Here is a 25,225-nt window from a genome sequence, read left to right as displayed (position 1 = left end):
ACTGGTGATTAAACTTAAAAATCCCTTTAAGGAATTGCTTGAAATAAGTAAAAAGGTAACGTCGTAAATCTACACTTTTTCTATGAGACCATCTTCAAAAGTTACAGGGATAAGTAAATAGTATACATGTACTGAAAGTATTGAATACAAGTGGACAATATGAACATCAGACAAACAAAACTACTTAAAGTACTCCATCGATCTTCGCGACCGAATACTTCTTCTTGATAGTTCGATCCATTAATAATAAAATAATAAACGAACATACTTCGAATACAATTAATGAAAATAATTGGCAACCACCCAATAAGTGCTATTAGCGGCAGTTTCGTGAAATATATTAATAGTAAATTAGATAATTAATTCCGTATATAATGAATTATAACCATCTCGAACAGTCATTACAACAGACGTAAATAAGTAAAATGTTTATATTATTCCAAATTGTTTTTGCACGTCTCATTAGCGAATCGTATTAGGTAGTGTTCTACGCGCCTTACGAATGTCAAGTGATTTTTTTTTAATATCTCAACCATATCAAGTTCTATCGCATTTGTTGAGATTCTATCAAAATCACTCAAAATATGTATAAGATTCTCAACCATCATCACCAATACTTATTACAAATCTAAAAACCCACAATTTTTTACCACATACATGTACACAATTTCCTATTCCCGTTCGAGCAGACCTTAAGCGTACTTTTTGTGTCTTGTTCGTCGGGATAGAGTTTCCAATGGAACGCTGATTTCAACGTGATTGGGAACACGGTTTGCCTTTGACGTCCTCTCACCGTCCGCACCTAACTCCGATTTCATTTCTATGGACGTTTTCGTTGCAGGCAATACTGCAAGTGACTTCATTAATGGCTTATTGATAAAGCGAATATTTTAATCAAAATCAGGATACTGTATTTTCAATTAAAGTTTGTAGTACTTTGACAAACATACAGCTACATTTATATTGAATACTAGCGGTCCGCCCCGGCTTCGTCCGTGGTACATATTTATAAAAACCATCCTCGTACTTCAAGGAATATAATAAAAAAAGAATTATCGAAATCGGTTCAGCCGTTCTCGAGTTATGCGCTTACCAACACATTTTGCGATTCATTTTTATATATAAGATTGAGAAATACGCAATAACAAAACATTATTAATTTTATCATTAAGAGTTTATTTATGTATTGAATTTATTTGCTGAAATCAAAGAACATTGTAATGAAGCGAATGAAGCTGATAATTTCAGAACACGACAAAACAGGAGAATCATGTTCATACCACGAAAACAACTCGAAAATTAAATTCATGCCTACCAGTATCAAATAGCGTCTCAAATCGATCGGAAGGATTATCTTTCCAAAGAAACGCAAAATAAAACCTCAACCACCTTCGTCTCAAGCGTTCTCAAAGCCACTCGTAGCCGTACCCCTGTACGCCTGTCAAACCGTACTCTAGCTGAAAAATCTCACAGTTGTAATGTCAAGACAAGCTGCACTACAATCTTGGTCGAGATAAGACAAACTGTCATGTGCCCTCTTCACAATGGGCAGCGTTGGCCCAACAAAAGATCTTTGATGTTTGCCGCCTAATGGCGATTATGAATACCTACAATGACGGTCGATCATAGACATTTATGCCCTCTAAACTATCATGATTGCCTCTACTCGCCCAACGCTGCCCATTGTGAAGAGGACCCACCACGCACGAATGTTCTACAGTACAGACAATACAATTATGGGACGGCCTATTTCGAAATTGTTCCTCCATTGAGAAGCTAAATCGCTTGTTGCCTTTCTTTGACAAATGCGTAGTTTCGTGCGATATATTTGTCTTGTATCTGGGGCGTTTGTTATGTATGTTACCGATTGGTATTATAATTGGCTCGTTTGCCTCGTTAAAAAAAATCATTTTTATATGTTTTTAGGGTGGAAAAAAGATCCAATTATAATTCCTACTTTAATGAATCGATCAAAATAAATGCCAGTATTTTTATACATGTTTCCAGCCGATATATGTAATTGTTTTCTCAACTGAGTAAATAATATCGGTGATAGAATTTATTTCATACTAGCGGTCCACCCCGGCTTCGCCCGTGGTACATGTTTACGTTTTCTCTACATAAGAACCATCCTCGTACTTCGAGGAATATAATAAAAAAAGAATTATCGAAATCGGTTCAGCCGTTCTCGAGTTATGCGCTTACCAACACATTTTGCGATTCATTTTTATATATAAGAGAAGATATACCGCATACTTGAATAAATTGCAAAATAAAATTACTTGTCACTTGAGAGACTATATTAGGCTAGATACAAGGCCAGGTATATTTTTATTAAATATAAGGGATCTTGTACCTATCCATGTCCTAAATCTTAAAACTAATAATTTTATTCTAGCCACATATTGAAGCCGGTCTTAAATTATTGTAATAAAGCTATTTTATTTGCATCGAAGTTATCACTGATAAACGACAATACGCTACGAATTGAGAATCCTCGTTGGTTTTTGTATTTCGGTTGAATATATATTGCAACACGCATAACAATTCATTGAAATTTATTAATATTCGGTCTCTGTGAAAGCTTATTTTTCGACCTTCTCTAACCTTGTGGACAGATCTAGGATGGCCATAAAATTGCAAAGTCTGCCCAATAAATATGGCACCAATGAAATATAGCATTGGGGTAATAACAGAGAGTGCTCTTTGCAACTATTTGCTATTAGAATCTAGTTTTTCCATTTTCAACGAATCGGTTTGATAATTTTTCGAATTGGAAGCCATTCGGGGCGGAATATAGGACGTGTGCTTGACGTTATCTGCTTTGGATAACTGTTGCTCTACTTTTCGTTTTCACCTTTAACCTTTTTTGATGACACACTTTTTACAATTCAATTCACAAAATAGGTATCATTTATTAACATTTATGATAATCCAATTATGTGGTTGTCAGTTATACGTAACTAAGCGAATTAAACTTTTTCATTATAATTTACGACAACAAAGTTGAGACATTCATCCTCTCTCCGAAAATTGTAATTTAGACGATGAAATTAAGGTGAATACTTCAAAATTTAATCATTTATAATTATTATTGCCGTTTTTAAATTAACAGTCTATTAATTTAACAAAAAATATAATTTATCATGACAATCTTGAGTTTTTTAGAATTTTGTTTTAGTTTACTAGAAAAATATTTTATTTTACAACATAGTAAATACAATACAGAACCCAAATGCTTTTATTAAAAACGCTAACTACATTAACGCATTAGCCACAAAACCAAGTAACTGTATGACAACACTAACTCATATGCAAATATCTCAGTTTATAAACACATTTACTTAACTACTTTAAAACTCGCAACTACATTTCACACGTACCAACTAATGTAATTAAAACAAACACGGCTTTACCAAAATCGTGCGCTTGTCTTGGGTACAGTAAAATGTCGGTTATATTAACATTTTATTCTCAAGCCGAGACAGTGCGGCAGACACATATGAAAATGTATTTGCAAATGGCCTACTTTGAATTCACAACTTTTTGTTTCAATTGTATTGTCCCTTTTGTGTAAAGCCTGAAGAAATGAGTGTGACGAGGATGGCGAATGAATCCGTCAACATTTTAGACGAAGACGTTAGAGGTCACGGTGGGATTCATATTTTTAGGGACGCTTACAAAGTGAGATTCATATCAATGGAGATCTTAAATGAATTATACATGAATGTCAGTGATATTAAACATTTCATACGAAACCTCAGTTTGAATCCAGACACGTAAAACAGTTATATTCTCCATATGCATAGATCGGGTAGCCGGTATTAGGCTTGGAAGATTAAGGTCTTAACTCTTAACCCTGGAGAAGACTATATTTGTATCCAAGTACGACAGACCAATTAACTTACTGTTACACAATATACGACGATGTTTTGTTGAATCAAACCGTATATTTCAAAATGATAAAACCTGCTATGGAATATGCAAACAAAATTTCTCAACACACTACTTTAAAAACCTACTTAAATTCGTTGAACTAATATTGAAGATAATGATCAGCAATTTCATTAAGAACGATTGAACTACCGCAGAAACAGCGAGGAAGCGAATCAGCCTCATAAATCAAACACATTAACACAAGAAGTAAATAACCGGTAAGATTGTCAATAGTACAATTAGCACGTGTAGACGATTATGTCACTGGTCGTGAATCACTTCGCTTTATGTAAATATCCTTCAAGTATTTGAAGTATCAAGATCGATACAATAAGGACTGGGAATTTTAGATGGTGTCTATCATATTTTGTCAATTTCTTAAAGCAAGACCTTAATGGGTCTGGGTGGATGTAAAATTAAATTTCTATCAAAAGAACAGTTTACTTGTTTCGTAGATACCGTTACGTACCTAACAATGAAACACTTTTCAATAGATCATGCCGCGTTAATGAGCTCAAAAGTTCCCTAGACATCCATTATAACAATACAAAATTATTCCATCCCAATCCAGCATACCTTTAAAAGTGATTATCTCAAAAACCATTATCTTTTATGACTCGATAAATTACAACTTTCAAGTATACCACTTCGGTAATGTAAACAAATATTAAGTACGAAGTTTTGTCAGTTTCTATGACAAACGTTTCGAATAAACCTTATTTTTAATACCAGAGAGCAGAACTGCAATCAGCGAGTTTTCAATAGAAGCGCAGAATCTCTAAAAGGTTAGTCAAACGAGTGGCACGGCGGTGACTTTTGTGACGATATTTTTATTTCTTAGAACATTTTCAAGGGTGAAACCACGGCTCTTTTACACGTTACCGCATAGGTCAGGTTATTTTTGTCGTATTTACTTTCTTACGCCTGAAAACGCTGACACTACGTAATCGTTAAGTAAGACGGTAAATATAGATATGATTTACATAAATTTGCTGGATTCGACCAAATATGTTGGTTATCTCTAACCAAAGGTATCATTACAACTGCAAGATTATTTAAATTTTATTTTAAAGTATAATATCACTTTAATATTTACATTCCTGATGGGATTAACCTTTACCCTTTGGACAATGATAAACAAGAATATAATTTTAAGCATACGGGGACCTTTTTTGAGACCTATAAATAGCTTCAGCCAGAACTGAACTTACGTAAGCGGGTCCGCTGGCACCGGTAAGTTAGTTATATCATCAGTCCGAAACAAATATACGGCGTAACCCTTTTAAAATTCTATTACACCGGGAATAATGTTATCAAATTGAAAAAGGTCCGCGCAGTGACAGGGGAGCCGTACGAGATTTCCATTAACTGACCAAATCCGAACGCCGGAAGCTATACCTCGATATTAGTATCGGAAAATGCCACAAGCTTGTAACAAGCTATTACTTTCACCATTTTTGCCGCCGAGAATAAAGGGGACCATTATTATGAAATACTTTCGCGGTTCACTAACAATGTACTTGAGAAAACATCGTTGGTTAAACAAATTTCGTATTACATAATTTAGGGAAAAATCACACAGTATATTTACTTTTAATATGTGGCCGAGATTCCTACCGTTTATGTGAGTTTGAATGATTCGCTGTATTTGTAATTAGCTAAGCTAAATTTAGAACACATAATATCTAGTTATTGTATATCCAAAACTCCCCAAAATTTAGAACTAGAGCTTCAATATAGTCCGGGATACATCGCCCATTTTTGCAAGTGATTACTATCAAGCTAATTTTTCGTGAGTAGCTTTATTTTGATGAGATGCCCAATAATTTCATGTACGAAACTCTCGATTGTGGTAGCTTACAGAGGTAACAAGGATAAAAATTTTTGAATTGACGGTTCTCAAATATTTATTACGCAATTTGTAGGACAATATGTCTGTTGAATTATATAAGTATTAAATAAGTGAAAATAAAAAAATCAGCTGGTTAGTAATCATTTATGATGACTTCGTTATCGACACACATTAGAAAGGGGGACTCTTTGATCAAACCATAGATTTTGTAGGACAAATATTTTTTCGAAGAATTTAGATAATTATCTTGAGATTGAACAAAAAAAAACATTCAGTTAGTAATTAATATTTGAGAACCATCAAATCAAAATATTTTATCCTTGTTTCCTCTGGTAGCTACCACAATCGAGAGTTTTGTACATGAAATTATTGGGCATCTCATCAAAATAAAGCTACTCACGAAAAATTAGCTTGATAGTAATCACTTGCAAAAATGGGCGATGTATCCCGGACTAATAGAGTTCGTAATATAATGGAAAATAAATTTCCAGTTAATTCATCAAAACACTTCGAAACTGAGAATTAGGCAAAGCAATCATTCAATAATCCAGAGTACATATTCATCTAGACGCCAAACAAAATGTTTGGTAGCATATTCCTAGAAGTAGAAAATTGTCTAGTCTACTCCACTCTTCTACAAAATCAATAATCGCACAAAATGTTTCGCCAGTCTAGCAAACTCCGAGAATTTCTAACTCATTAAATCGAATTATTACAGAAACACATACGCTTTACGTGTTCAGAATATTACATTTATTATAGGGGTACCGTGGGGCCAATAAAAGTAAAGCTTGGCTTCACAACTGTTGCTCGAATCCCTGGCGTCACATTATATCGTCTGTGAAGTTGAACGACACGATACGTGCTTTTTAATTTCCAATACTTCTTTATTGTGCTTGACTAGCTGTTATCCGAAACTTGGTATGGTTAGATGCTTGTTCATCTTTTGTGGCAGCTTTTAGTGGCCGTTTTATTTTTTATATAAGTGAGAGCTTCTTTCGCCGCATTGAGCACTTTTTGGTCAGAGAAATTCTTATGTGTTCGTGTCACCGACATGCTAAAGTTATGAAATTACAATTTTAAAATTCTAATTCATGTAAATTTTTCACTTTTATCGGCATTCTCTATTACTGGTTACATTCTTTTATTTTAAGGAAGTATCCATCATCACTTGATAGTAGTAACTCTGATGAGTTATGAACATTTAAATTTGGTAAAAAAAGATACGGCAAGATGAAGGATAAGATTATTATCTTTCATTTTATTTAATTTCATATATTCCTGCCTAGAGGCCTAAAACATAAAATTGGGGAACGACATTTCAATTACCAATGCTCGTTTTAATTTCTTTGAATCTCTCTTTCTTTTGTTGAATTTTTCTCTAACAGGTTATTTTATTCTCTTTAATTCCCTACCTCACTTTGGTACATTATAATAAACGTCAAGTAAGTTTAAACATTGCTTTGAAGTAAAAATCTATTATGCAAAATACATAAAACATTTATTATTCATCGAAATCTTCCAAGATAAAAACTCTCACTATCGTCGTCTTCAGTTATCTTTACAATAAAAAGTTATTGTATCAGTCCTCCGCGAACTTCGAGGACTTTTTTAACAAGGCCGTTACCCAACAACGTCGCAGCTTTATTAAATCCATCTTTGTTTAATTCAATCTTGTATGACGTACATTCAACTTTCGACTTTGGGGCTTCGTCGAAAGGTCTATTGTTATGTACTCGTCTATTTGAAACACTAGGTACACGTACGGATGCCTTCTAAGTAGTGAATTCTAAAGCCTAGAATCAGACTCGAGTAAAATTAGATTGTATTCGGAACGTTACTGAGAACTTCATTGTTTAAAATGATCTAAATGAACTTAGCTAAACCTTTTGTTGAGAAACATTATATGGGCATGGATGATGTAAACAGAAAAGTATCTGAGCACAAAAATCAGTTTCTTACATTAACTGTGAAGTAACGTAGTAATTGGTGAGTATCCAAACAAAGTTTTTGTACACATTTATTCTGGTGATCATTTTATGTGCTTTTAACTATACAAAACAAACTTTATACAACACATTGTTAGGACTTGTCATATCTATCTGTGAACTACCCGACGGGTTATTTCTTCTAACAACATATATTTATGTTATTTACTAGATTTCCGCCCGCGGCTTCGCCCGCGTTTGCAAAGGAAAACCCGCATAGTTCCCGTTCCCGTGGGATTTCCGGGATAAAAACTATCCTATGTGTTAATCCAAGTTACCCTCTATATGTGTGCTAAATTTCATTGTAATCGGTTCAGTAGTTTTTACGTGAAAGAGTAACAAACATCCATACATCCATACATCCTTACAAACTTTCGCCTTTATAATATAAAATATTAGATATTAGATATAGACCTACGTGGAACGGGCTACGAGAGATGTTACTACAAAAAAAATGTAAGATTGTGCACTGTATCTTCAGGGACATGAGACAGAATTTTGTCTGCTTCCTATTTCCTATATTCCTGCACCAAATGATCTAAAACTGCACTTACTTCTTGACCAGTATCTTGCCAGACTTGTCCGCCTTCAGCGTGATCTTCGTGTGCAGCTTCTCCAGGAATTTCATCGTGGAATTGTTGTACTGGTTCAGATTATAAGCCAGGCTGAATAGCTCGTCCGTCCACATCTGTTAACAGAGTTTTATATGTTATAAAGACAAATATATTATAGCTACATATAGTATTGCAGTTTCCTTGCCTAGAAAATGTAGTAAATGTAAAGTTTGGTTTCAATATCTAGAAGACCATTCCTTTAAGGCTGCAGTCTAGCAAAATTGCGTTTTCAACAAGTTATTTGACAATTTTTTCCCGGCTAATGAAATGATAAACTGATTTTTTTTTAACTGATATAGTCGTTATTAAAAACTGCTGAATACAATTGCCGAAAAACTTATGATTTTCTTAATTAGAGCGTTATAAATTCATTAAATTTCCCATTTTTTGCCTTACAAAATCGATTGATAAATACTGCTAAAAGTTATTTTTTCCATTAATTTATTCGAGTTGGTTGAAGACCAATGAGTATTAATCCTTTAAAAAAATTTTTTTTTGAATTTTGATAATTCTTTAAATATTAAAAAAATATTTAAAATAATAAGGAAAAATCCTAGCGAATTTCTTTAGTCGCGCTCCTTGGGCCGGAGCGTTCTGACGTGTGCTCTACGCTCGATTTTCCTTCATACCGAAGTGAAAGTTGCTCTACTTCATTAAATTTAATATTTTTGTTAATTGATTATTTTTATCTTAGTTTTGTGCAAATATTCGTATTTTTAAACATTTGATTTCGATATGGAAAATAAACGAAAAAAATACGCGTGTAACTACTAGAAAAAAAATTATCTTCGAACATAAAGTTAATGAAACCAAATAGATTGCAAAGGTGATTGGCAACAATTTCTTTATTTTACGGGGTGTCAGTAAAGGGATGTATATATATTTCTTTAAAACTAAAGTAAGCTCATAAATTTTCTTATAATATAATTTTTTTGAAGTTCCAAAAATGTTTATTTTTCTTTTGAGAAATACGAAATATAATATAAACTTGTATTGAGAACTTGAACTTCCCAAGTTCATCCGGGGAAATCCCCATACGGGGAAAATGATTTGTTTACTCCAAAATTGATCCGAGGTGTTTTAATTTTTTCTTCTAGTCATTTTCAACGTAGCGGCATGTTGTTTGATTATTAATTTTGTAACTTAAATACAGGATGTTGGTTTTATATTCTGATCTTACAGACGCGCTGACAAATTTAGTCCACCATTTCTAGTTTAGTCTAACTACAAAACTACCAAAAAACTCTAAGTACCAATATTAAAACGAATGGATTATCTTCACATCATCAAAATTCAGTGGGGTTGAGAACTAAACAAACAGAAGTAACAGAGACGCAAAGAATAAAAAAAGAGGACGAAAACGATAATTCGTTGATGCTTTCCCTTTTCGACGTATTGTTAGGGTACATCACCAATCTGCAAAAAACAAAACTGATGATTCCCAATTGCTGATTAAAAATGAAAAACAAATAATCGACAACAGTGGTGAAAATTTGCTGATCACAATGAAACATCCTTCAGTGGTAGCAGATTTACTCATTTAAAATGTATCGGTGAACAGCGTAAAGGAGAGGAGGACAGGAAAACATTATGAATGTGGATGGTGGATTGTATACAGGGTGTAAATGTAATCGATAAGTATGTGCAGGCGATTATGACGTTATTATTGCAGGTATCAAAAAACTTAAAACTGATATCGAAATTACTTTACCTAATGAGCAAAATGACATTAATAACTTTTTAAAAGTATAACGAGAAATATCTAAAAAATTTACTTTATACACTCCCATATCAAAAAGGGAAAATGGGACTAGTAGAAGTTAAATGTCTAATTCCGGCAAAAGACATGAATGCGGATTGCGGAAGATGCGGTTAAAAAAAAATTAATATTTGAAATACAATGCAAAAAATAACACTTTTGTCATAGATAAGAATCATGACTATTTTTTCCAAATTCAGGGACAACTAAACGTTGCAGAAGCAGAAGTCTGCTTATTTGCTGTTTGGACTGGAGTGAATCATTCGTTAAAAATAGAATATATAAAATAGAATATATAAAAAAAGTATGTAACGTAAAAGTATGCAAAATAAAATGATGGACCATTATTGGATTTTACATAAATTGCCTACTGTCAGAAATCAGAATTGATTGATTCGAGACTTCAGCATTCGATGCCCATCAAGGACCCATCCTATATCATTCAAGCGATTGAAAAAAAGAGATAAATCCAGTGCAACCGATAAAGCATCAGAATGCTAGCAAAAGATTTATTAGGTTTATCAATATACATCTATATATGTATTATACATAATACATAATATAATAAATCTGTAGAAGACGCGAAGACTGACATCCGCGCGGACGGAGTCGCGGGCGGAAGCTAGTCAGAAATAAATATCTTTTGTTTTCATTTGCGTATTTTTCTATTTTATAATTTTTTAACACAAACATTACATTTTTTTTATTAAATACAAAATTTGTTTATCCGTTTTATTAGTTAAACTGAACAACTTTCACTAAGAAACTTAGGTCGAAAAAAATGTATAGAGTTATGCATTTTGTATGGAAAGCTTATTTTTTTTATATTTCGTCCAAATTTCTTTGTAAAAGTTGATCAGTTATATAATCATGAAGTTGAAGATATCAATAGAAAGTATTCGCAAATTTTGTGTACTGATAAAAAAAAATCACCCGGTGTAATTTTCACGAAAATTGTTTCAAATTGTCATTTTTGGTACTTACTTATTACGAATATTAAATTATACGAATGATTTAATTTTTAAAAATTAAGTGGAGCAACTTTCCCTTAGTACATTTGTATTATTTACATATAGGATGACAGGATGCATTTGTTTGCACTACTAGACCAAGCCCTTAATCTTACTTGCTTTTAACCAGACTCCAAATCATATCAGAAAATTTAAAAACAATATTATAGCTTATTATTTTCCATCTATCTTCTTCTTCTTATATATAAAAATGAATCGCAAAATGTGTTGGTAAGCGCATAACTCGAGAACGGCTGAACCGATTTCGATAATTCTTTTTTTATTATATTCCTTGAAGTACGAGGATGGTTCTTATGTAGAGAAAACGTAAATATGTACCACGGGCGAAGCCGGGGCGGACCGCTAGTTTAACATAAAATCTCTATTGCTATCCAAATATTGAAACCACTAGACAGCTCTGCTTTTCAAATGCCTATTAATACAATTATAATAATTACAAGTATGATTTATTATATTAATCAGTACGAACCGGTTCAAGAGGAAGTAATTTATTCATCCATCATTCATAATCCCCGTCCCCTTTCCATCCCAAATATAATAAAAACAAATATAACTAACGGCGCTGATTTTGTTTGCTTTATACTGAAGATATATTATAGACTACAGGCCCGTGTTGAAAAAATTATGGGTCATTTGACCCACCAGGTGACCTATCTAGAACGATATAAGAGCATAAAATAATAAAATTCAGCACTATGACGTCACTTGTAAGCTGTCCACCTGAGTGCAGATGAGAATTCGAAGGTTCAGGTAGAGATTTTCTCCCCTTGTCTCCATGATTTTTGTACGGCGTTGCGGAATAATTGATTAAAAGTAGTATAGAAATAGTATGACACAGATGCCGACAAAATCAAATGATCAAATTTACGCCGGCAACTGTCGAAAAATAAAAATAAATTCCGACTTTGTGGACCACCATTTTTGTACGGTATCTGTGTCATACTATTTCTATACTGCTTTTAAGCCATTATTCCGCAACGCCGTACAAAAATCATGGAGACAAGGGGAGAAAATCTCTACCTGAACTTTCGAATTCTCATCTGCACTCAGGTGGACAGCTTCCGAGTGACGTCATAGTGCTGAATCTTATTATTTTATGCTCTTATATCATTCTAGATAGGTCAGGTGGTGGGTCAAATGACCCATAATTTTTTCAACATGGGCCTGTAGTCTATTAGTAACCGAATGAAAGACTTGAGAAGTCACCTAAAATCTCTGCACGTATTTATGACAAAGCAAAATACTTCGTAGACCTAGATAATAATCCGCCTAACAGTTTTACGTGATATAAATTTCAGAATTATTATAATGCTGAACACATTGTACATATTTATGGTGTAGTTGAGCTCTTTTTTCTGGGACGGTTATGATTTTTTTACCCTAGTGCCCGAGACGAAGATTAATGGTTATTCTCGTAAAGATCAATTCATCACCGCTTAAACTATCTTATATCTAATCTATACAAACGTTAAGATTCCTAAAGCTGTCTGAGGAATCATAAACACTGCTGTGATCCACACTGAATAAATAATGTGGATGTGTATCCAGATTATTCGTCGGATCGAATTAAGCTTTTATACATTTATTCTCATTGCTATTATCGATTACAAAGTATGAGATATGTTCTTATTTACTCTGTAACGATACCTGAGGGTTATAATTACGGATTGAAGTTAAAAAGTAACACGGTTTTTTCACCTCGAAAACAAAATCCCACGGGGATTAAACAGTGAAATTGAATAGGATTCGGTTATAACGCGATAACATGAACGCTCGCCAGAGCACTACAGCCAGAAAATCAATTCATACAACACTTTGTACATTTACGTAGTTTCCATTTGTCCTAAACTGTCAACTAACCAACAAACAAAATAGAACATTGTAACAAAAAGACCGAAAAGTACTCAGAAGTTGACATTAACATCAACTTACATGTACTATATAAATACCAAATTCCAAGACGGCCAAGTCGATACAATATCAGACCGGGCGAAACTTTGGGAACTCATAAGTACAATACCTTATGTAAAACCAAGTTTGAGGCATGCTCGGTGAAAAGTTTAGTATTTTTGTATGAATAAAGTGCGGACAAAGTCTTGTGTCATAACTTCTGCTCCCAACTAAAAGCTTTTAGCCGAGCGCTAGGTTAAAATGTACAATCAACGAAACAATATTTTATTAAAAAGGGTTTTAGTACGAGTCGCTGGATACGAGCAACTCATACCGTGATTAAAATTTTTACAAGTATATTCCTTCATCTTTCCGCTCCATTTATTGTTTTACGCGAGTGTAAAAATATATTCGGGAAATTTAAAGTTTACTGCACAAATATAACGTACTATGTATTTCATTAAACTATTTTTACTTCCCACCGTAATAGTTTATTTTTGAATCGGTATTACTTGCCAGTCGTGCATTTAATTTGTAGCTTATACCGCAAATTTTATGCGAGCATGATTTATTGTACAATATAATCAATTACTAGCAGATTTCAAATGCTGTTTTCAGATACAAATTATATCTGTCTGTTCAGATACAAATTATATCTGTGTGTACAAATTATATCTGTGTCTAGTCTGGCTAAATCACAATAACTGTACACAATAAGATTACGTATGACGTCTGGCGATTCTAATAAACAATGATTAACGAATATGCCATCAATAATCATTTTACCTTTTTATATGAAAAAAAAATTAAGTAGATAACTATGAAAGAAAAACTCAACCATACAACAAAAATCTAAATCTAGCATTTCATTATGCCAGACCCTCCATCCAATTACCAATACCTACAACGTTAGCGCAAAATTTCACTAAAGTTTTTTTTTTAACTTAGGAACAATAAATTGCATAAGATTCAGCTTAAACAGAGACCGAAAACACTAACAAGCTAATACGAGACGATGTTAATTAAAACTTCCATCGCAACACGGCTGTTCCTCCAACTCAAATATTCATCGCTAAAATGGATTGCCCGGGTCCTTCGAGACGGATTTGAAGTTTGCAAAGGGAAAAATTCTTACATTCTCTCCGGTAATTGAAATAATTACAATGCGGCGTATTATACCTGAGCAACAGACGGGCAACATTGAGCGGTCGCTGTAGCGAACAAGAAAATAATTATGATAAGAGACAATTTATTAATGAGGAGGGTAAGCAAGGGAGCGCTAATAGAAAACAAAATCATAAATTATGCATTCCCAACGTGAGAGAGGGACGGCGTATAATCGCAGGCCCATGTGCAAAAGAGACGGTACTTTAATGACTATAATTCAAAAGAATTTTCTAATTAGTATGGATTGTACATGTACAATGAGTATATTAGCAGAGAAATGTAGTGATTAAAACCAGATAAAGCGAAATAATTCCGATTGTTTGCCATTTTAAAGTGCTATCAATTTGATAAACTAGAAGCGAATTGGTATTTAATTTGAATTCACCTGCTATGCAATCGTTTCAAAACAACGCTTAAACGTATCAACAAAAATAAAACTCGAATGAAAATGCGGAGCGCTGAACAATAAACCCACTACAAATAAAACAAAATAATCGTAGCAGTTTCTGTTTTAAACGTTAACTGAAGCTTAAATATTTATTCCGCGAAATATATTTTTTTTCCACTACTAGTCTACTACTACTGTATATTTTTTTTTTTTTTTTTTTTATTTATTATCAGAAACAAAATAGGTTTACAGATATATTAGTGTACAGTTGTGAATTAAAAAACCACTGAGGTTTATAGTAATGTTCGTCTACAATAATTTAAACAAAACAATTTCGGTTTAACTGTAGAATACATAAATTGAGTCTAAAGATTGCACAAAAATAACAGTTTTTTTTTTTTTTATAGATACTTATAACTATAACATCAACTACAGTTTGTCTAGATAATATTGCTTAAGTTTACGTTTTATGTTTATTTTGGTAATACAATTTCTTAAATTAATATCCAACCCATTCAAGATATCTGGTAACAAGAACGCGGTACGTCGTTGGCCATACATGTTTTTTGAGAATGGTTTAATTAATTTATTAAGAGTAGTGTTCCGTGTATGGTAAGAGTGTGAATTTAATGTTTGATATTTTGTGTTGAAGAAGTTTTCTTTGAGCAACTGAAATTCAAATTTATAATTAATTGGCAGGACACTGCAATGTTTGAAAAGTTTAGGTATGTCATTTTTAAATTTTGTTTTTATTTGCGGCGACACAATTTTTTTGAGAATTCGAACTTGTAGGTTCAGAATCCTTTGCATATATGTTTTATAAGTCCTACCATAGCTACTTAGGCCGTATGATATTATAGAATCAGCAAAAGCATTGTACAGCAACAGTCTTGTTTTATATGGTAATCTGTTTTTAATAATATACAAGACTGTCAGAAAAGATCGAAGTTTATTGCACACCTTTTCAATGTGCATCCTCCAGTTGAATCTGTTATCGATTATTACACCTAAGTAAGTGTAGGAGTCGACATTTGTATGGGGAATATCTTAAAATCTACTAAATCGATGCAATTGAGATCATCGCTTACTATTCAAGGGATTTAACATTGAAATGCCTTACAGTTTACTATATAAATATGAAAAAAGGTTACGATTTTGAAGTAAAACTTCTTTAGGCGCGACTAGGGAGTAACTCAGATTTTTTTTCTGACGGAAGTAACGCTGTGTAGTTTCCGCCATTTAAAAATAATAATTCTGATTGGTTGTAAGTATATGTCATATACTACACGCTTCTTGACTTATACGCCAGCTAGTGGCAAATATCATAATCAATTAGGATTATTTATTTTCAAATTTTCAAACGGATCAATTGTGAATAACAAAGTGAATGAAAAATTCAACAGTTTTAAAAACATTATTTTAAATTGCAAAATTTTTTGAAAATCTCTAAATATACTTGTTTATTTATTACTTTTAAAATAAGTAAATTAAAAATAATTTTTCTGACAATTGCGACATTTTATAATATTCAATAACAAGGTTATATTGACATGTGCGTTTTACTTCAATCGCGCGTAAAGGTTACACGCACACACTTTTTTTTATTTGTCATTTATTAATGCTAAATTGCATCCATTAAAAGGAACTCATACTCGATGATGAATATGTTTTCCCAGTTAATGGTTGATACTTATATGACCATTCACGTTGTTCTGCTTTTTTGTATGCAAATGCATTATTGAGCGTACTCAAATATCTATGCATTTTAAGGCAAATATACTATGAAAACCTCACGCCCAGCTAAGCTAAGAAAAATAAATTGAGCATACTCTATTCTCCTATATCATTACTTTATTCTCGTCTACCCGCAAACCGATTACCTGTCAAATGCCTTCTTGTACTAAGATATGGAGCACCTATCCAAACAAAAGATGAAGGAAGGTTTTAACAAATTTAAAGGCAACCTTTTTCAAATGAACATGGAACCCATACATCATTATTTTTCAGTTCAGTTTTCTTAGTTAGCGTTATCCGATTTGCATAACGAATACGGAAACATTTAAAAATCAAATATTAAAACTACGCAAGTAATCACTTTTTATTACTTTAATAAAATAATTCTTCGAGTTCACATGAAACAAATTACTATTATGATTAAAGATGTCACAGCCAAAAGCATTTTCCTGTACGTAATCTATTATAGGCAGAAAAAACCAACACAAAAAGAATTTCCTTAAAAACTTTCAACTTCGTATTTGTTCGAGTTCGTTACTCAGTAACTGGTTGAAAAAAGTTCCAACACGATAGAAAAACAATCAGAACTTTTATACGTCGTTATAAGTCCTTTTTCTAACATATTAAATATACTAACTGAAATGAAAAAATAAAACAGAATGTGGCAACAAGGAGAATTGTAGCTAACAATAAGTGTTTGTAAACACTGAATAATTCTTGACTTGAGTTTATTGTATAAAACTATTAAAATGTTTCATAATATTAAATATCTTTGCTGCATTTTTGTTTTTGGTGCCAACTAAATGGAAATGAATTGGATTGAAAAAAAAACTAAAAATGAAATGACTGAAATTTTGAAATGAATTTGAATACAATAAGTCGCTATCATTTTAAACTATAGGTATATTAAGAAGAGCTGGAACGTCAACACATTTACACATTGCACATGTTAGGCCGGGAGATACTGACACAAAATTTCGGGTCATTTGTAACAGGATGGCGGTCTAGAGGGGTCTTAGTACGCAATGACAAAAAGAAAAATGATGGTCAGAACGCGGGTACCGGCGGACTAGTCGCGTGGGCGTTAGTCACACTCGTCGGATAAATAGCGAAAGTCCAACGATTTGTAACACAAACATTTTAGAATTTACCGATAGCCCTTAAAAAAGATGTAGGCGGTAGTGTCATGCCATACTTTGACGATATGACATACAGTCCGCCATACCGACGTGAATGCGTTGATTTAAAAAAAACAATTCAAACATTTGTACCGGGCTAACTTTTGCACAGGTAACCATCGTCGTGCAGCCATTTACTAAAATCGCCATGCCATACTTTTCGGACGATTCCAAATGGTCGCCATACCGCGGAAAATCTGCAAATTTTTGAATTTTTTTTCTCGCCAAACGATTTGTACCACCCTACATTTTTTTTTTCAACAACTCCTGAATGATTATAAATAGAAGTGTGATAATGCCATACCTGTGGGTGGTGACGAATGTGTATAAGATTTTTTTCTTATTTTAAGATTTTATTCGTAGTTTGAACGATTTGTAGCAGTATGGCACTAATTTTTCCCTCTATTAAAAGTATGGCAAATACAATAATGGTCACGTTGCATCATATACTTTCCAAAAATGCCGTACTGGTACAAATCGCCAATTCTTTTCATTTTTTTTTACGTCTTGGCTTAAGTCTTACAATCATCCGCCCCATGTTTGCATTCTGCGATATTTTTTTCTAGGTAGAATTGTATTGTACAAACAAACAGAGTATAATGATCCCATACTGTAAAAAAATATTTTACGTATTGTACAGTCATATTTTTGAAACGTGACGAATAAATTAATTTTTCAAGTATGGCAGCACTTTTTCCCCCTACTAGAAGTATGGCAAATATAATAATGGTCACATTTTATCAAATACTCTCCAAAAATCCAAATGCAACACTGGTACAAATTGTTTGGCGAAAAAAAAATTTTTTTTGCAGATTTTCGGCGGTATGGTGGCCATTTGGAATCGTCCGAAAAGTATGGCATGGCGATTTTCGTAAATGTCTGCACGATGATGATTACCTGTGCAAAAGTTAGCCTGGTATAAATGGTTGAATTGTTTTTTTTTTTTAAATCAACGCATCGCGTCGGTATGGGGGGCTGTAAGTTACACCGGAAAAGTATGGCATGACACTACCGCCTACATCTTTTTTTATGGGCTATCGGTAAATTCTAAAATTTTTGTGTTACAAATCGTTTGACTTTCGCTATTTATCCGACGAGTTCGACTAACGCCCACGCGACTAGTCCGCCGTTCTGACCATCATTTTTCTTTTAGTCATTGCGTAATAAGACCTCTGTAGAACCGCCATGCATTCTGTTACAAATGACCCGAAATTTTGTGTCAGTATCTCCCGGCCTATGTATGTGTCATATTTTGCAATTGTTTATAAATACAGGGTGATGTAATTGGTGTAGTACGAATATCTAAAAATCTATGAAGAATTTTGTGATAAGTACAGTAAATGGAAGAATTATAGACTATTTTACAGTATTTAATAAAATCATTTAATTTTTTGTTCATTTTCATTAGAAATGTCAATTTTTCTCACCAAGGTGGAAATTTGGATGATAAGGATCTTGTTAGAAAAATATAAATTTTGACTAAAATCGGCATTTTTACCAATAACAGTGTGATAATGAGCTTTTACTAAATCAGGCACACTTCTCGAACTCTATATTTTCTCTTGTATCGGCTTTTCGGTAACATTTCAAAAGAAAAAATTTCATCTGATCAAAGTAACGATACCACAGCTAACATTTGACAGTATGTACATAAACAAAATGATGTCGATAAAAACATTTCAGGTCGTTTGAGAAATTTGCCATTGCCAAAAAAGCTCATTATCACACTGTTTGTATGCATTTTCTGAGTAAATTTACTATGGTAATGTATATTATATTTTAGACCATTAGAAAGTAGATATTTCAACTAAACAAAAAGCCCCCAAACTTTTTGTAAAAAGCTGATATTTCGACGTCAGAATTTTCGATTGAAAATTAGGTTGTTTTTTTGGTATTAAGTTGAAATAAGGCGAAAAAATAAATATTTTCAATCAAATAAATTACAGTGTATTTGAGACACAATAAGGTAACTTTTCACCAAATATAGTAGAAAAAAAACTTTTTTTGAAAAAGAAATAAAAAACCAATAACTTGGTTTTTTGAATATTTCACCTAAATTTTGAGGTTATGTGAAAAAATTGTTAATACAAAAGTACAACTTTTGTACTTTTTATTACCTACAACTTTGCCATTGAACTTTTTTCCATAGGACTTGTAGTTTTGTTGGAAATCAAGAGAAACCATTTTTTAGCCTTAAAAGCTCCCCTCCTCCCACTTCCCGAACTCGGATTGTCTGTAATTTATTTTTCCTTTAATTTTTATCACATTCTCCTCCTTTTCTAATGGGTTTCATCCTACTACTATTTTGTTTTAGGTTTTTATCATTTTGGAAGGGATTGGCCCTGGTGTATGTTGGGAGTGAGCGCACGTGTTATTTGTATTGTTTTTATGACCTGAAATTTAATTATTATTTGATAATTGAATAATTATTAATACTTTTATCCAATTGATTATTATTAAGTAGAATAAATAATTAACTTCATCAATTGATTTACTTTTAAATTATAATTTTACAGGTAAATTATGAGAGCTTTCATAATTATATTTGCATATATTTATCTACAACGCACCATTTTACAATTCAAGTCTAAAATGAAACTAGAGTCGCATTTATTTTTGAACATACTGTAAGTGAAATTGCATAAGTGTGAGTACTGTGAACATGCCAGCTTTCCTTAATTGACCGATATAATCATTTGAATTTATATTCTGTAGAATAATAAAAAATCTGTATTTCTTCTTTGAGCGGACATAAGTTTCAAGGAAAAGCAATAAAAAGCTCAGCTTGAAAATTATTATCGGAAACATTAAGCTCTTAAGCATATATTGACATCGATTAATACGTTAAAACAACGTGCGTCAATCTCCATGAGTATAAACTTTAATTTATGTTACTGCAATGTTTTATACTGTTGCGAAGTTTAATAGAAATTCAGTGATATTTTTGTGATAGGTATAATACAAGTATGTGTGCTTCGAGATGATTTAAAACAGTTAAATATTTGGGTTTCGTTTTATAAATAAGTTTGTTTCGGATAAACACAAAAACTTATCCGACATCGGAAGCCTTTCACCAACCTACATTACAAGTGAGTGCATTAAGCTTCTTTCAGGAAACACAAAATATTACCATTTTACCGATCAAAGGACAAAGCAGTAGCAGCTTTGTGTAGATTATAATTTAAGAGCTTCCTCCACATTATCCTTTCGGCATTTCAATCAAGGATTGCATATTCTATAGCTCTCATATAAAATGGGCCCTCTTCACAATGGGCAACATTGGCCCAACAAATGATTGTCGATGTTTGCCTCCATTACAGCGATTATGAATAAACATCTACAATAACGGCCGATCATAGACATTTAGGCCCTCTACACTATCATGATTGCCTCTACTCGCCCAACACTGCCCATTGTGAAGTGGGCCCATAATATAATACCAACACATAAATTATTACGCAGTACTGTTTCTATGTGGCATTGTAGTATAACAAATGAATATGTAACTAGCATTGGTCTCATGTGAGAACCCTTCGTGGTTTCATGGCTTTACGGCGTTTGGTTGTGAAAACAAAAATATAGTTCACATAAAATTTGGAACGTTATTTGTTTGTAGTCAACGAACTACATTATTATCAACGCAAACTTGTATATCTTACTTTGTACTGCTTTGGGACATACATACAAAAGTTCTGCGTTATTTATCGTTATTGAATTACGAATTTTTTAACCTTTTACATCTCTAAATTTTGTATTCTTAAAACTTCGTAACTAATCTTGATAATATTTCAAAAATTTAGTATTTTAATTAAAAGTTTCATGTATGTACACATACACACAAACATTTCGCTTTCTTATGTGCGGCGATGAATCACCTTGCTACCAAATGCATCACTTCCGCTTTTGCTGTTTGTGGTATAAAAAAAACATGCGATTCCCAACGGTATAATCCGCACAAATTAAAAAGAACTCCACCCCACTTCAAGACCCTCACAGAGCACAGTCAAAGCTTTGGCTTTTCGCAAAGAATGCGCCGCGTAAACTCCCAAAATGTTCCCGCGCTCATTCTGCCCGGTCTGCAATTACATGGAAATTCCTATGGAATACACGAGCTGCAATATCTTGACACGTTTCCTGAATATTTGTCCGCTCGTACCGCATCAATGGAATTTGTAGCGCGGTTGCGAGCCTGTACTGGACTATGAGACATCACTGCATTGTATAAAACATAAGTCACCTTCGCTGTCCCTATGTATGCTTAAATCTTGAAAACCACTAAATGGATTTTGATGTTTTTTTTTTAATAGATAGTTATTCAAGAGGAAGGTTTTAATATAAAATTTATTCGGTTTTAGGCAAAGCGTCAGGCATATCCAATGTTTAAACATATTATTCGCTATCTTACGGTGCGGATAATAAAATACGCCCTTGCTCTCTGACGGGATTATCTTCAAATCATTTTGCGGAAATCTATTTCTGTACATCTAATTTTCTTTCCTTTCGAATGTAAAAGACAATATTATTAAACACGAAACCCTATATAATAGCTGGAAAATTAAGTCGAAAACAAACAATAAGCATAAACACACATCATTATACGAGTAAAAGCACGCAAAGCTCGTATCAAACGTGAACTGCCGAGTCATGGAGTTTTCCACGATTCGAACAGCACTATAATCTCCACTTTACGGCCAACTATCGCAGCGACGTATTTCACTTAGGGGAAACACATTACCTGTTCCGCGAACCCCATAGCATATCAACATTACCGCACTTTAATGGCACTTACGGTTATTCTATCTTGGTGAGTAGTACATCTATAATTAGAGCACAATACTGCAGCCACTGACGCTCCTTCCGACCAAGCCTTCGTGAGAGCCTCTACAATCTACGTCATTACCGACAGACTCGATTGCAAATTGAAATCTACTAACCTACTTTTTGCGATAACAACTAGCATATAACACAAAAATGACGTATGAGAAAACTATTTTTTGCCATTTACATAACAGCTGCTACGAAAAATCTAATATCTTTATTTAGTCAATACAAAATTCAACGCACAGTATAAAATTACATTTCATACAAATATAAATCAACATGGAAAATTCTAGATTTCATTGAACTATGCAAACACCAACTCATCGGGTGGCCGAGCGCTATAGGTACACGCATCGAACCTTTTTCATACTCAAGCACCCTTCCATAGTAATATGATAACACTGTTAAATTCGTAAATTACGAGCATCGGCCACCATTATTGATCCCCGAGGAGCGGTGCCTTCGTAGGGATAGAGGCGTGGCTTGGTCTAATTTATAGTGGTGATCTTGTATTCATTAGCCGGTTTTATGTCGCCGGTAATAAAAGGTCCCCGTCGTACCGGAGCGCGTAAGGTGAACGTAAAATATCCATTTCATATAGTTTTTGAAGCGCCAATTTTATTAGCTTTTACCTGTATTGGTGGAGCTCTTGACGTCTCTCTACTTCCGAATATATGGCATTTTTACGAGTCTTAAACGTAATTGTTTGCATTATCTAGATGCATTTTGTCTTTTTATTTCGTCATAAATAATAAAGAATATTAGATACTATAGTACAACGACGCGTATATTACTTTCTAAATAGAACTAGTAATTAAATTAAGGAGAAGTGTGCAAATGTAACATGCTCTTAATCTTATTTCTGTCACTTATTTATTAGGAAAACATCCTCGGCTCTTGCTATTGTTATTGTTAGACACATCTATATTAAGGTTAATGTAATATAAGGTCAATTGGGTCACAGGGAAACTATAATGCTATGGTCATTTGAGGAAATTTCTATCAAATTACAAACAGGTAAAACTTTGTTTATAAAATCGTATTCATTCATACATGAGTATGAATGAAAATTTTTACTCACTTATGACGTCACTGACCTAGAATTAACCAAATAATAAATAGCTTTATTTATAAATAAACGAGAGAAACATTTTAAAGGTATTTTATGCGTATGAAGAATTCACGAGGTAGCTTACCTACTCATGAAAACATTTTTAATTATGTATGCGAGTGATTACTGAAAGTGTTACACTACTCGTTGTACATATTTGAACTGTTGCAAAATTAATGTATACAAAATCCTATTTAAATTTCAGTTTTAATTTTATTAAACTACAGTTACATATATCAGTTATCACAGTCCAAGTAATTAAGTTTTATCTTGATAATCCTACTGTAAAGGTTTAATCAGTGGCCATCCACCTGCAAAGTGCAAACGTCCTTTTTATCATAAAGGACAAATTATTATAATCAATAAAATATTTAACTTCTGCACATGCAAAGCTCGCTAACGTTTTCAGTGTAATTATAAGATACTGATTCCTATAGGTATAGCATGATCATTTTTCAAATACTGGAATTTTTTTTAAGTATAGTTAGGTACTATTTTAAACAAAAAGCCGGCTTCAATTGAAGATGCAGACGAAGTCAAATAAGTAGGTACTTTAGCATAAAAACGATATAACTTATAATATCATTACTACCTCTTAAATAAATCTAAGATTATACAAAATTATGTTTCATAAAAAATAACACACTCGAATTGCAAACCTCTTAAAATTTCACTTTGGTAAAGACAACTTAAGATGAACTGAAACCCAAAACATCAAAGAGGTCGCAACATTATATCATACAATACAGATTAAATATTCCACCTGTACGTAATATTTTCTGTGAAAATTTAACGTCATACTCATATACATTTGAAAGAGGCCGTCCCCAGGGGCGTTACCATGATGTCTTTAAGCAGTATTATTTCCAGTATGGAAAAATGACAGAGCTATAAGTCGTGTAGCACCATCACTCTCTCACACTGTAAATAAAACTGCTATAAGACATCAGGGTAGTTCTCCTGGAGGTCAAACGCTAGGGGCTGTGAAACACTCCATTTGATTAACAATTCCTCTATTTTCTAAAACAAACGTATAATAGACGCAACCATTAATTCGTACAGAATGAGACATGTTTATTTTCCTTGCGTATCCATAAAAAACTGTTACCGATGTGTAACATGTGATGATAATATATTTTCACTCGTATATTTTACTTTTATTGCCGAATAGACAACGAATAACATTTGCTTATGCTAGTAAAATATTTGGATAAGCTGTTATCCTTGTTGTATTGGGCTAGACGAAATTGCGGCAGACATAATAAATACACGCGAGGGAGAAATTGTACAAATTTATTGCTTCACTGTTAATACAAATAAAATTAATTTAACCTTCCAAAAATATATAATTGTAAGTATTGTAAAAAACAATAATAATACCAAAATTGTAACATGCATTAGGTATTAATAAAACAATTCTAATTTTATAAATAACAACAATGGTCAATAGGAAACGATTATAGCAATTGACAAAAATAAAATAACAGTTTTCTGAATTTATTCTTGTAGATTTGCCGAGATTCAAGATCCAATTGAAGCACTCTTTGTTAATTGGAGGATTGTTTTGAAGAGGACAAAAAAAATCTGAATGACAACAGTATTTATCGCTAACAGAATATCATACCTATAGCTGTACAAATAATTAAAAAATATTACAGAGGTCCCAATAGAAAACGTTTTTAAAATCGACCGAGTAATTTCTGAGTCTTTTCGTTACATACACACAACACTCCTCTTTATAAAAAAATTCTAAATA

The 25,225-nt window shown here is 32.9% G+C and overlaps 1 protein-coding gene across 1 annotated transcript in view; it reads right to left on the bottom strand.

The window, feature by feature from the left end:
- Positions 1–25,225, bottom strand: part of Plc21C (Phospholipase C at 21C) — a 91,047-nt gene that overhangs the window by 35,001 nt on the left and 30,821 nt on the right. Inside the window, exon 4 of the mRNA XM_090120348.1 lies at positions 8,331–8,464. Coding sequence (XP_089976474.1) covers positions 8,331–8,464 — 134 coding nt within the window. The remainder of the gene's footprint in view (positions 1–8,330; positions 8,465–25,225) is intronic.

The sequence above is a fragment of the Colias eurytheme genome, chromosome 4 (assembly GCF_061535395.1).
Source record: "Colias eurytheme isolate Ceu_HAF_F1 chromosome 4, ilColEury1 Martin Lab GWU primary, whole genome shotgun sequence".
NCBI classification, from domain to species: Eukaryota; Metazoa; Arthropoda; class Insecta; order Lepidoptera; family Pieridae; genus Colias; species Colias eurytheme.
This window is presented reverse-complemented; position numbering and strand designations above follow the sequence as displayed.